Genomic DNA, 14,536 nt, shown 5'->3' with positions numbered 1-14,536 from the left:
TGTTTTGGGGCTGTTGCCGGGCAACACGGACTTTCAACTCCCTCCAAAGATTTTCTATGGGGTTGAGATCTGGAGACTGGCTAGGCCACTCCAGGACCTTGAAATGCTTCTTACGAAGCCACTCCTTCCTTGCCCGGGCGGTGTGTTTGGGATCATTGTCATGCTGAAAGACCCAGCCACGTTTCATCTTCAATGCCCTTGCTGATGGAAGGAGGTTTTCACTCAAAATCTCACGATACATGGCCCCATTCATTCTTTCCTTTACACGGATCAGTCGTCCTGGTCCCTTTGCAGAAAAACAGCCCCAAAGCATGATGTTTCCACCCCCATGCTTCACAGTAGGTATGGTGTTCTTTGGATGCAACTCAGCATTCTTTGTCCTCCAAACACGACGAGTTGAGTTTTTACCAAAAAGTTATATTTTGGTTTCATCTGACATTCTCCCAATCTTCTTCTGGATCATCCAAATGCTCTCTAGCAAACTTCAGACGGGCCTGGACATGTACTGGCTTAAGCAGGGGGACACGTCTGGCACTGCAGGATTTGAGTCCCTGGCGGCGTAGTGTGTTACTGATGGTAGGCTTTGTTACTTTGGTCCCAGCTCTCTGCAGGTCATCACTAGGTCCCCCCGTGTGGTTCTGGGATTTTTGCTCACCGTTCTTGTGATCATTTTGACCCCACGGGGTGAGATCTTGCGTGGAGCCCCAGATCGAGGGAGATTATCAGTGGTCTTGTATGTCTTCCATTTCCTAATAATTGCTCCCACAGTTGATTTCTTCAAACCAAGCTGCTTACCTATTGCAGATTCAGTCTTCCCAGCCTGGTGCAGGTCTACAATTTTGTTTCTGGTGTCCTTTGACAGCTCTTTGGTCTTGGCCATAGTGGAGTTTGGAGTGTGACTGTTTGAGGTTGTGGACAGGTGTCTTTTATACTGATAACAAGTTCAAACAGGTGCCATTAATACAGGTAACGAGTGGAGGACAGAGGAGCCTCTTAAAGAAGAAGTTACAGGTCTGTGAGAGCCAGAAATCTTGCTTGTTTGTAGGTGACCAAATACTTATTTTCCACCATAATTTGCAAATAAATTCATAAAAAATCCTACAATGTGATTTTCTGGATTTTCTTTTCTCATTTTGTCTGTCATAGTTGAAGTGTACCTATGATGAAAATTACAGGCCTCTCACATCTTTTTAAGTGGGAGAACTTGCACAATTGGTGGCTGACTAAATACTTTTTTGTCCCACTGTATATTGAATGAGGAGAGGTGAGAAAAAAGCACAACGTTTTTGCCTTGTTACAAATACATTGTCGATGTATTTAATGTAAATGATAACCATGTGTTCCAACTATTTCCTTTGATCCAGTGGATGTAGAAAGCAAGCGTTCCTAAATTGATATCCTCAGAATTGAGTTGTATCTGAATTGCCCATCACATCCTAGATTCTATATGAATAGTAGACAGTCATAAAAATCACAACATTGTTCATCATATGTCAATTGTCATCCCAAGCCAGGGTTCTATCAAACTTTCTAAAATAAATCCCATGCTTTGGAATGCAAGAATTCAAGCAACAACAAAATATCTATTTGTACTACTGACTAGTGGCAAAATGTTCAGTTTATTTGAATTTCTGTTAGTTCATTGGTTATTGTACCATAGAAGCCGTTTGTTTTTGTGTGGTGTGTCGTGTCCCTGTTCTAGATTCTGGAAACTTACATTGTTTCTAACACTCCAACACAACCGCAAAGCTCTCCAGAGGGTGGTGAGGTCTGTACAACGCATCACTTGGGGGCAAACTACCTGTTCTCCAGGACACCTACAGCACCCAATGTCACAGGAAGGCCAAAAAGATAATCAAGGACAACAACCACCCGAGCCACTGCCTGTTCACCCCACTACCATCCAGAAGGCAAGGTCAGTACAGGTGCATCAAAGCTGGGACTGACTGAAAAACGTCTATCTCAAGGCCATCACAGACTGTTGAACAGCCAACACAGAGAGGCTGCTACCTACATACAGACTCGAAATCATTGGCCACTTTAATAAATGGATCACTAGTTACTTTAATAATGCCACTTTAATAATGTTTACATCTTACATGCTCATCTCATATGTATATGCTGTATTTTATACAATGTATTGCATCTTGCCTATGCCGCGTGGTCATTGCTCATCCATATATTTATACGTACATATTCTTATTCCATCCCTTTAGATTTGTGTGTATTAGGTAGTTATTGTGGATTTGTAAGATATTACTGCACTGTCGGAACTAGAAGCACAAGCATTTCGCTACACTCGCATTAACATCTGCTAACCATGTGTATGTGACCAATAACATTTGATTTGAATGTCAGAACATCAGTTGTGCACATTGACAGCATACAGTTCAGACTGACTGCCCAGGTGGCGACAATGCACTTTTCATGTGGATATCACGTCTTATCTGCGCTTCTACTGAGCTTCATTGTACTAATCCTTTTTTTATTGAATTGTATTTTTCCCCGGATGTTGTCAGCAACTAACAGGCCCAGAATTGTTCAAGATTTGTCATCTGTTTTTATGAAATCTCAAAGGTGTTGATGTGCCAAGGTGTAATGGTATCTTATGCATAATAAAAAGTAGTATTACCAGCAGATGTGATGATCAAGGTGTATTTGACCGATTCTTACTATAATTCACCATTTAGCAGGACAGAAATAAAGTACCTCATGCATGGTGAAAAGAGATGTCTAAGAGATTTATAGTCTAGGCAGGGGTTAAAGACGATGGTCATCACACGTATCCCGAAACTGTCAGGTTGCAGTGGGACACTGCACAGGAAACTGGACAGGGAAGGAATATGGTCGGTGGTAGAAAAAATACTCCATTGTCAAAGTAAAGATACCTTAATAGAAATTGGGTGAAAGTCACCCAGTAAAATACTACTTGAGTAAAAGTATAAATCATTTCAAAAACAGATGACACAATGTTCTTGTTTTTATTTATTTATGGAAGCCAGGGACACACTCCAAATCAAATACATAATTTACATTTGTATTTAGTGAGTCTGCCAGATCAGAGGCAATAGGGATGACCAGGGATGTTCTTTTGATAAGTGCGTGAATTGGACCATTATCCTGTACTTTTGGGTGTCAGGAAAATGTATGGTGTAAAACTTTATTTTTAGTAATGTCGTGAAGTAAATGTAAACGTTGGCAAAAAATATAAATGGTAACGTAAGGATACTCCGAAAACTTCGTAAGTAGTACTTTAAAGTATTTTTACTTAAGTATAAGACCACTGAATTACAACAGGCACAAATACAGTAAGCAAAGCATACAGTAAAGAGAATGTGGCAGATATAACACGCCGCGGTCTCTATTGTTTAAAATAGGGATTGCTGAAAATAGACCAACATGGGATGACTTGCTTCTTTGCAAAAAACGTCACGTTGACGTACCAATCTGAGCTCACGCGAGGACTGCGATTTCATTGCCAGTGTGCGACAGAGACAGCGAAGATGGCGTCGCAGGAGACCGAAGCTTCTCCGCAAACCAACGGCGAGGTAAAATGAATGAAATTGTATGACTGTCATCAATCTGTGACCGTACTAATAGCGACATATGGTTAACTCGAGAGGAGTGAGTGGCACTGCAGATATTGCTATTGAAGTGTGATCATTTCACACGAGCCTCTGTCGTTGTCAATGCCGGTCGGTTTAAAAACGACCCCCTGCCTTTCACGATGCGTTTATTACAGCATCTTGCAAGGTAGTTATTTTCTGCTAAACCAAAATTAGAACTGTTGACAAACATATTTCTAAACAAAGCAATGAGGTCGGTACTTGGGGAAACAGATACACGTCATGACAGTATATTATTGGGTTAGCCAGCTTTAAACTAGTTAACGTTAGCTAGTTATTATTAGCTGGCTAACTAGTTAGCTACAAGTGGCTAGCTAGACTGACAATGCTATTTAGTCGGCGTATGTACCTATCTCACGTTAGCAGATTAATTTGTTGAACGGCTTTCTTCAATGGACTAACGTTATTCCTTGACTGACTAGGCTAGTCTGCTGCATATCATTATTGACTGGGTGCGAAACGAATCACAGCCCGTCGCTGAGAATATATCGAACATCGATGTGATTTAAATATTGCAAGTAGGGATGTGTTTTCTATATTTGGGGTAGTTAGCTAGTTATGGATGTTACATCTTGTTATTAGCTAACATGCAGATCCGACCTGCTTGTTTACAACTGCACTTGGGTCAGACAGGCTTCCTGTGTAGATTAAGACACAGCGGAGCTGGCGCAAAATATGGATTGGAAACCTACTGTACCTCAATCCAGGGATGAGAAATGTGCTGAATTATCCCATTATACACAGAGAAGATTGAATGACAAATAGTTTTTACTAAACTGGTCTCAAAGCGTTTCGTTTTATACTGTATGTAAATCCGAGACACTCCATTTAGTATGATATGTTACCATGTATGGTATGTATTAATTTGTGGATGTCTATCACCCATTTCGCATGGTATGTTAAGAATTTGTTATGAATTCTAGCTAGGCGGCTAACGTCGGCTAGGCTAGGCGGCTATCGTCTGTGTTATCTAGAAGGGTTAAGGTAACATACTAACTACTTGCAAAGTTGTTAAAGTTACAATTAGCTAAGATGCTAAATTGTCCACGATGAGAACTTGATAGACAATCTTATTATATGCCCATCCATCCACCCCGACCAACCACCCTTTTCATCCTCATGGTAGGTAGCAGAAGCCACATTAGCCATTTTGGAATTGCAGTTTCAGACAATCAGCTCTTGTTCAACGGAATTGCCTTTCCATAATGGCTGCTGTGGCTATCCCTGGCTATCTTATCCCTGAGACGCCGGCTAAACTACACAGGAAGCCTGTCTGACCCTAGTTCAGCTGTAAGCAAGAGGGTCGGATCTGCTGGTTAGTTATTAGCTAACTAGGTAGCCACTTCATGTCCAAGCTCCATGAGTTCCTTTTGCAAATTTGAGGAACATTTACCTGTGTGACAATTTTGGTTTAGGCAGAGGAAAAATGAGTACAAATTTACACCTGACATGGTTATGCTTAGGTAGAAAAACATGTTTTGCTGGTAAATCAATGATCTTTTCTTATAGTGTTCATGGAAACTGCACATTTTTGGTTAAAATGTTCTACTGTCGACAGAACAAAATATGCCAGACATGGGCAAATTTGTTGTTGTTGTCTAACCACATTTCCATCCACATTTTATATGTGAGTAAAATCACGACAGAATGCTAACAGACTAGGGATGTTAACCTGACCTGACATCCTCCTCCCAATTAATGGTTATGGTTTTTTTCTGGTTCTTGGTCTCTGGCTCCCTGAGTCATTTGTGTCTTATTTCATCAAACAGTTTGCTTAAAGCATCAGGCAAACCTATAGTTGATTTTATTAAAACACATGGGGTGTGTCTATAAAAGTAGACCAATCGATTGGTCGAAAGAACAGACAACTTTCGGTCAACCAAGATTTTATTTTTGTCGGGGACAGCCCTAATGCAATGGATTATAACTGGGAGTGTCTCCCACTCTCATAGGAACCAGTTTGGTCATTCTATCTAAGATACTGTCACTCATCTCACCAATGAGGAATGCTATAGGAGCCATGGCAGCAGCTCTCTTCTGATTCCCCCATGAAAGATTGACATATTAGGGCTGTCTTGTTGGTGGTTTTGAACACTTGTAGTCTGCGTCCAATTGGCAGAAGTTAATGTGTAGTAGTAGGTTAAATGTAACCCAAGTTGAAAATGTGAGTTGTAATGATTTGCTGCTTCAGATGACCTGGCCTCCTCAATCCCCCGACCTCAACCAAATTGAGGTGGTTAGGGTTGAGTCAGACCGCAGAGTGAAGGAAAACCAGCCAACAAGTTCTCAGTATATGTGGGAGCTCCAAGACTGTTGGAAAACCTTTCCAGGTGGTTGAGAGAATGCCAAGAGTGTGCAAATGGTGGCTATTTGAAGAATTTCAAACATATTTTGATTTGTTTTACACTTTATAGGTTACTACATGATTCCATATGTGTTTTTTCATCGTTTTGATGTCTTCAGTAGAGATAGATATACTCTGAATGATCGGCTATGAAAAGCCAACTGACATTTACTCCTGACCTGTTGCACCCTCGACAACCACTGATTATTATTATTTGACCCTGCTGGTCATCTATGAACATTTGAACATCTTGGCCATGTTCTGTTATAATCTCCACCCGGCACAGCCAGAAGAGGACTGGCCACCCCTCATAGCCTGGTTCCTCTCTAGGTTTCTTCCTAGGTTCTGGCCTTTCTAGGGAGTTTTTCCTAGCCACCGTGCTTCTAGACCTGCATTGCTTGCTGTTTGGGGTTTTAGGCTGGGTTTCTGTACAGCACTTTGTGACATCGGCTGATGTAAGAAGGGCTTTATAAATAAATTTGATTGATTCACTATTATTCTACAATGTAAAAAATAAAACCCTTGAATGACTAGGTGTTCTTAAACTTTTGACCGGTAGTGTATATATTTGCTCCCATCTCAGTGAACTAATCCATTGCGGAGGCCTAGACTAAAAGCCAATTTATGCTTGATCTGAAAATGTGGTCGGATGTTCCATTTGGAGGGTGTGACGCAATTGTGGAGCCTCCAGAGGCCAAATCGATCTCCTTACCGCATTGCCATGTGCCTCCTAAATTTTGTAACGAGGAGGGTTCTGTATAACTCAGCGTTGACATGATTGGTTGACGGTAGGTGGGAACGGTACATTGTGTAGAAAACTCACTCACTTCCTTGTCAACAGCTGTCCACTGCTCCACGAAGCATAAGAAGTATGAATGCCCTGACCTGTGCCGAGGCCGTTTCACAATAAGTGCTGCATGGCCAATGAAAATGTTGGATTGACCATGCGTCCAGATGCACAATACTTCTCTCTCCAGAATGCGTGCTCTCCCGCCAGTTTGTGTACATTCATTGTTTCATAACTTCAGTGAATTGTTTGCGTTTGATTGTTAGTGAATATCTATTCCCCATTACATATATCACCAGTAGTACATTTACTGTTAATTCCTATAATTTCAAATCTACAATGTTTGTTTATTTGGTTATATAAATATCTGTTAATGCAATCAATATTATTCCAGTCTTCCTGTTATCATTGTCGGAGTGGACACATTGTTTGCAGAGTGCACAACCTATGCTACACTTGTGAAAACAAGTGGATAGAATTTTGATTAACCAAATGACAATGATTTTGAGAAAAGATGTTATTATAAATAAAATTGAACTGTTTCACAAATGTGCTTATGAAAACCATAACTGGCACGCAGATCGGTAGACATGGTCAAATAAATTGGCATTCCACATAAGGTTGCCGAGTCTTCGTGTAGCGTGTTACCGGCAACTTCAGGAGAGTAAAGTCAAAATCTTGGGTCAGGTTTTTTCTTCTTCTTCTGGTTATCTAGATCTCTGGCGCTCTCTTGAGTCATTAGTCTTATTTCATCAAACTGTAAGCTCAATGCATATAGTTGATTTTATTAAAACGCATAGGGTGTGTCTGTATATGGAAATTACACGCTTAAACATTTTGAAAGAACCGATGACTTTCGGTGAACCAAGATTAGGTATGTGACTCACCTAATTCATTGGAGATTCTTTAAATGAGTCCCAGACTGGATAACCCCAAAGTGACACTTTCAGTCACCGGTGTTGGGTCTTCTATTTTGTCTTGCTCTCGTTCTACTGTCGACAGAACAAAATACGCCAGACAGTTACATTTTTTTTGTTGTCTAACCACATTTCCATCTACAGTTTTTATGTGAGTAAAATCATGACAGCTGTAATGGAAACGGGAAGTTTTGGAACATTTTTATAAATGCCGACAGACTACGGATGTTAACCATTAATTGGTTAGCCGCCTAAAATACATTTGTCCGGTAATGCTTATCGGTCTATAGGTGCATTTGCATTATTGAGTGGAATTAAATTGGTGCGTGTGCATGACAAAATCACACGTGCACAGCATACGGGGGCTAGTTTGCGAAGCGGAATAGCCTATCACCTGTCGCACACAGTGCAGGAGAATAGCTCCTCAAAAAGCCTGTACTGAAGTGAAATGTGCTTCTGTAAGCACAGTAATTGCTCAACAAATAACAACTCTAAATGAGCGTACGGTCGTATATTTGTTTGAAACCTCAATGTTTTACTTTATTGAGTCATGTCTTACCTTGCTTCAAAGTAGCCTTGCGAAAATCCATTCATTGAAACGTGGGGGAAATTATTTTATAAAGACTTCCTCATGCCATTAACAAAAATGTCTCTCCTGTTCTATTGGTTTTCATATCAACTTTCTTTTGTTGTCCACAAGCCAAAGTCACAATCCTAGTCCTGTTAGAAACTCATCCTAGTTGTTGCTATTAGATTCCCCCTCTGTTTCTAATGGAGATTTTCATCAAATCTAATTTTATTGGTCACATGCACATTTTTAGCAGATGGTATTGCGGGTGTAGTGAAATGCTTGTGTTTCTAGCTCCAACAGTGCAGTAATATCTAACAATTTCACAACAATACACACACATTTAAAGGAATGGAGTTAAGAATATAGCAATATTTGGACGAGCAATGTCGGAGCAGCATAGACTAAAATAAAGTAGAATAGAATACAGTATATACATATGAGATGAGTATTGCAACATTTGTAAACATTTATTAAAGTGACTTGTTCCAGTTATTTAAGTGGCCAGTGATTTCAAGTCTATGTATATAGGGCGGCAGCCTCTAAGGTGCAGGGTTGAGTAACCAGATGGTAGCCGGCTAGTGATGGCTATTTAAGTTCTACTTCCTCCCAATCCCGGATCAGGGAGCACCCCCATCAGTAAAAAAGCTGACTAGCATAGCCTAGCATAGCGTCACAAGTAAATACTAGCATCTAAATATCATTAAATCACAAGTCCAAGACACCAGATGAAAGATACACATCTTGTGAATCCAGCCATCATTTCTGATTTTTAAAATGTTTTACAGGGAAGACACAATATGTAAATCTATTAGCTAACCACGATAGCAAAAGACAACTTTTTTTACTCCACCATTTTTTTCCTGCATAGGTAGCTATCACAAATTCAACCAAATAAAGATATAAATAGCCACTAACCAAGAAACAACTTCATCAGATGACAGTCTGATAACGTATTTATTGTATAGCATATGTTTTGTTAGAAAAATGTGCATATTTCAGGTATAAATCATAGTTTACCATTGCAGCCACCATCACAACTCTCACCAAAGCGACTAGAATAACTACAGAGAGCAACGTGAATTACCTAAATACTCATCATAAAACATTTCTGAAAAATACACAGCGTACAGCAAATGAAAGACAAAGATCTTGTGAATCCAGCCAATATTTCAGATTTTTTAAGTGTTTTACAGCGAAAACACAATATAGCATTATATTAGCTTACTACAATAGCCAACCACACAACAGCATTGATTCAAGCCAAAAATAGCGATAACGTATAAACCAGCAAAAGATATTAATTTTTTCACTAACCTTCTCAAACTTCTTCACATGACAGTCCTATAACATCATATTACACAATACATATAGAGTTTGTTCGAAAATGTGCATATTTAGCGGCACAAATCGTGGTTATACAATATGAATAGTAGCCAAAATGCAAACAAAATGTCGGGAGAAATCTTGGGAGAGGCACCTATTCTAATCGATAACTAATCATAAACTTGACTAAAAAATACAGGTTGGACAGCAAATGAAAGATACATTAGTTCTTAATGCAATCGCTGTGTTAGATTTTTTAAATTAACGTTACTACAACATACAGCGTGCGTTAAAGCGAGACCGCACCTAGATTATTGGCAGAATGTGTTCTACATTTTTCAACAGAACAACGATTTAACATCATATATAGTTCTTACTTTTTGATGAACTCCCATCAGAATCTTGGGCAAGGTGTCCTTAGTCCAAAAGAATCGTTGCTTGGTTGTAGATTGTCGTCTTCAACGTTCGAATTAGCAGTAAACATTAGCCATGTGGCAAAGACGTGTCCGACTCACTAAAACGCAGGACAAATAAATATCCGAAAATCGCAATATACCGATATAAACTGATATAACTCGGTTTAATATAACAACATTATGATGTCTTTAACACCTATATCAAATAAAAACAGAGCCGGATATATCTAAGGCCTATAACCGGAGCGTTCTAGAACCACAGCCAGAGCTCCTTTCTGCGTCAGGGCGAAGAGGAGAAAGGGGGAACCCCACGTTGCCAGGCCATTTATAACCTCTCAGTTCTGCCTAGCAACTCCATTTCAATTCTCACTATTCGCTGACACCCAGGGGAAGACGTATGCAGTGCATCTCAACCAATAGAAGACAGGCAGATTTATAAACAGATCTCAGAACAGCAAGCAGATTTCAGCATTCTCACATCCTCGTAGGAAAATTGCTCTAAGTCCAGTTCTGTTTTACTCACAGATATAATTCAAACGGTTTTAGAAACTAGAGAGTGTTTTCTATCCAATAGTAATAATAATATGCATATTGTACGAGCAAGAATTGAGTACGAGGCAGTTTAATTTGGGAACGAAATTATTACAAAGTGCAAACAGCACCCCCTATTGAGAAGAAGTTTTAACAGTCTGATGGCCTTGAGAGATGTTTTCCAGTCTCTCGCTCCCAGCTTTGATGCACCTGTACTGACTTCGCCTTCTGGATGATAGCGAGGTGAACAGGCAGTGGCTCGGGTGGTTGTTGTCCTTGATGATATTTTTGTCCTTCCTTTGACATCGGGTGCTGTAGGTGTCCTGGGGGGCAGGTAGTTTGGCCCCGGTGATGCAATGGGCAGACCGCACCACCTTCTGGTGAGCCCTGCGGTTGAGGGTGGTGCAGTTGCCAAATCAGGTGGTGATACACCACGACAGGATGCTTTCAATTGTGCATGCATCTGTAAAAATTTGAGGGTTTTAGTTATTAAGCCAAATTTTGGCGCTGTTGCACCTTCACAACATTCTCTGTCTGGGTGGACCATTTCAGTTGGTCAGTGATGTGTGCGCCGAGGAACTTGAAGCTTTCCACCTTCTCCGCTGTGGTCCCGTCGATGTGGATAGGGGGGTGCTTCCTCTGCTGTTTCCTTAAGTCCATGATCAGCTCCTTTGTTTTGTTGACGTTGGATGAGATGTTATTTTACTGGCACCACCCTCCCAGGGCCCTCACCTCCTCCATGGAAGGCTGTCTCGTCATTGTTGGTAATCAGGCCTACCAATGTTGTCGTCTGCAAACTTGATGATTGAGTTGGAGGTGTGCATGGCCACGCAGTCATGGGTGAACAGGGAGTACAGGAGGGGGCTGAACACACACCCTTGTGGGGCCCCTGTGTTGAGGATCAGCGACGTGGAGGGGATGTTTCCTACCTTCATCACCTGGGGGCGGCCCGTCAGGAAGTTCAGGACCCAGTTGCACAGTGCAGGGTTCAGACCCAGGGCCCCAAGCTTAGTGATGAGCTTGGAGGGTACTATGGTGTTGAAGGCTGAGCTATAGTCAATTAACAGTATTCTTACGTAGCTATTCCTCTTGTCCAGGTGGGATAGGGCAGTGCGATGGCGATTGGATCATCTGTCGATCTATTGGGGCGGTAAGCAAATTGAAGTGGATCTAGGGTGTCAGGTAAGTTAGAGGTGATATGATCCTTGACTAGTCTCTCAAAGCACTTCATGATGACAAAAGTGAGTGCTACGGGCCGATTGTCATTTAGTTCAGTTTGTTCCTGTACCCAAGAAGGCAATGGTGGACATTTTGAAGTATGTGGGGACAGCAGACTGGGATAGGGAGAGATTGAATATGTCTGTAAACACTCCAGCCAGCTGGTCTGCGCATGCTCTGAGGACACGGCTAGGGATGTCTGGGCCGGCTGCCTTGCGAGGGTTAACACGCTTAAATGTCATCTCTGTCACATGGAACTACTGTTTTTAGGTGTGCTGTTTAGAACAGTGTTTACCCAATTCCCGCGACTTGTGTTTTGGCAAATGTTTTAAAATTACGTTTTATTAGCTGGCTTCGTTTACAGGAGATGCATGTTCAATAATAGGCTTTTGACTAAGACGATAGGCATGCTATTGTTGATGAAAAATGTCCAGTCCTTGTATGCATGCATGGTATCTGAGAGGAAGAGGCTACGCAATAGGTTTTACTTTCGCCAAAATCTGTCAAAAGTAAGCCCAGTGCGTTTCTATGTGCTTATTTTGCTTGTTGCCTGGCTTCCCACCTTGGGACGACTTCCTTTGTTAGGGCTGAGACTAAGCGTCTTGTCATTATATGAAGATCTCTGTTATTATTTTATGTTGGTCACGTCATTTTACTGTTTGGAAAAAATGTAACCGTTGGTTGACCGGTTAATAATGAGGGTCAGTTAGTTGGCAGCAAAATTGACCGACATTTTGCATCCCTACAACAGACAATTTCTTCAGGCAATTTGTTCGTTCAACATTGTGGGATCTTTTTGTGTCGTTAAACTGTTTTATGCAATAAATGGAGGTGGATATCAAAGTAAACTTGGAGTCACGCGATGATATGTGGTCGTCCCACTACGACTCGGAAAACGATGCATTTTATCTGCAGCTACAGATTAAATCAATTGATGAACTTCACAGGGTGGTGAAAATGCAAGGTGATAAGCGTGATGCTCCTTTTCAATAAATAACGAGGGTCTTATTCTGTGGACATGATGGTTGATGCTTGGCTGCCGTTTTGATATTTTGAAATCTCGCTCTTTTGTCCATAATAATCTCATTATGTAGGCTAGACACGCACTGTATCTGTGAGCTGTTGGCTAGAGCGCACATGCCAATACCAGATTGGGCACATTCACTATATAACACAACATTTAGAGTTGAAAATGTGATGGAAACCCATTTAACTTGTATTTTTTAGACTGTACATGGGAATTGAACAGCAAAAGTCATGTGCACTATGTCATCACGCACAGACTTTTGTCCAAAACTAGTCAGTTTGATGGAAACGTCTCTGGTGGGAAAATGCACATATTTTGTTTAGGCAGAGTTTAGAATATTCGCATGAAAATCTGTCACCTAGCTAGTGAATTGGATTATGCGGTTTAAAAAAAAACATTTTTGCAACCTACGCTCTCCTTTATCAGTGAACTGTTGTCGAGAGGGCATCCACCAAGACAAGATTGGGCAAGTTTGCTATTGATAGCAACAGTTTTTGTGACAACCAATGGAAATGCAATGGAATCCCATTAAACTTCAGTTTTTTTATTCAGTACATGGAAACTTATGCGGAAAATGTGCTATTTATTTGCACTGTGCTATGTCATCAGGCACAGCTTTTCATCCGTAACAAGCCAGTTTGATGGAAAAACCTGTATCTTTTTAGTCTATAATTAGCTAGTGGAAGGCAACCTATTTTAGGATTCCCTGATTGATCTATTGTGTGTGTGTGTGTGTAGGTGAGCAGCAATGGAGCTGTTGCAGCCGTGGATGGCCAGGCTGTACAGACTGCTGCTGGGGACCCTGCACAGCAACAGCCGGCTCCACCACCCAATGCATGGTCGGTCATAAAAGGAGTCCTGTTCAGGTGGGTCAGAGATGTACACACACACACACTGATATGAAAACAGTAGACAGCCCCTGTTGAATGTGGGATGTGTTTTTAACCTCTAGGGGGTGTGGGACGCTACCGTCCCACCTGGCAAACATCCAGTGAAATTGCAGAGCGCCAAATTCAAAATCAGAAATACTCATTATAAAAATTCATGAAACATACAAGTGTTATACATCGGTTTAAAGATTAACTTCTTGTTAATCCAACCACGGTGTCAGATTTCAAAAAGGCTTTACGGCGAAAGCAAACCATGCGATTATCTGAGAACAGCGCCCAGCAGACAAATCATTACAAACAGTAACCAGCCAAGTAGAGGAGTAACAAAAGTCAGAAATAACGATAAAATGTATTACTTACCTTTGATGATCTTCATATGGTTACACTCCCAAGACTCCATGTTACACAATAAATGTTCGTTTTGTTCGATAAAGTCCCTCTTTATATTCAAAAACCTCCATTTTGTTGGTGCGTTTTGTTCAGTAATCCATTGGAACAAAGCGTGGGCACAGCAGACAGACGAAAAATCTAAAAAGTACCATAAAAGTTCGTAGAAAGATGTCAAACTATGTTTATAATCAATCCTCAGGTTGTTTTTGTCATAAATAATCTATCATATTTCAACTGGACAATAGCTTCGTCAATAGAAAATGAAAAACAAGAAAGGCACGCTCCCGTTCACGCGCAGGATTCATGTCTGGAAATTTCCACTGTCCTCTCATTGAAACAGCCATTTCAAAATAATAGCACTTCCTGGATGGATTTTCCTCAGGTTTTCGCCTGCCATATCAGTTCTGTTATACTCACAGACATTATTTTAACAGTTTTGGAAACTTTAGTGTATTTTCTATCCAAATCTACCAATTATATGCATACCCTAGCTTCT

The 14,536-nt window shown here is 40.8% G+C and overlaps 1 protein-coding gene across 1 annotated transcript in view; it reads left to right on the top strand.

Annotated features, from left to right (window-relative positions):
• Positions 1–3,462: 3,462 nt before the first annotated feature.
• Positions 3,463–14,536, top strand: part of LOC120018410 (cleft lip and palate transmembrane protein 1 homolog) — a 29,086-nt gene continuing 18,012 nt past the window's right edge. The window contains exons 1-2 of the mRNA XM_038961592.1: positions 3,463–3,548; positions 13,499–13,626. Coding sequence (XP_038817520.1) covers positions 3,504–3,548; positions 13,499–13,626 — 173 coding nt within the window. The 5' untranslated portion in view covers positions 3,463–3,503. The remainder of the gene's footprint in view (positions 3,549–13,498; positions 13,627–14,536) is intronic.

Source organism: Salvelinus namaycush, chromosome 23 (assembly GCF_016432855.1).
Source record: "Salvelinus namaycush isolate Seneca chromosome 23, SaNama_1.0, whole genome shotgun sequence".
In the NCBI taxonomy this organism is placed as follows: Eukaryota; Metazoa; Chordata; class Actinopteri; order Salmoniformes; family Salmonidae; genus Salvelinus; species Salvelinus namaycush.
Note: the sequence above shows the minus strand (reverse complement) of the source record. Positions and strands in the feature narration are given on the sequence as shown.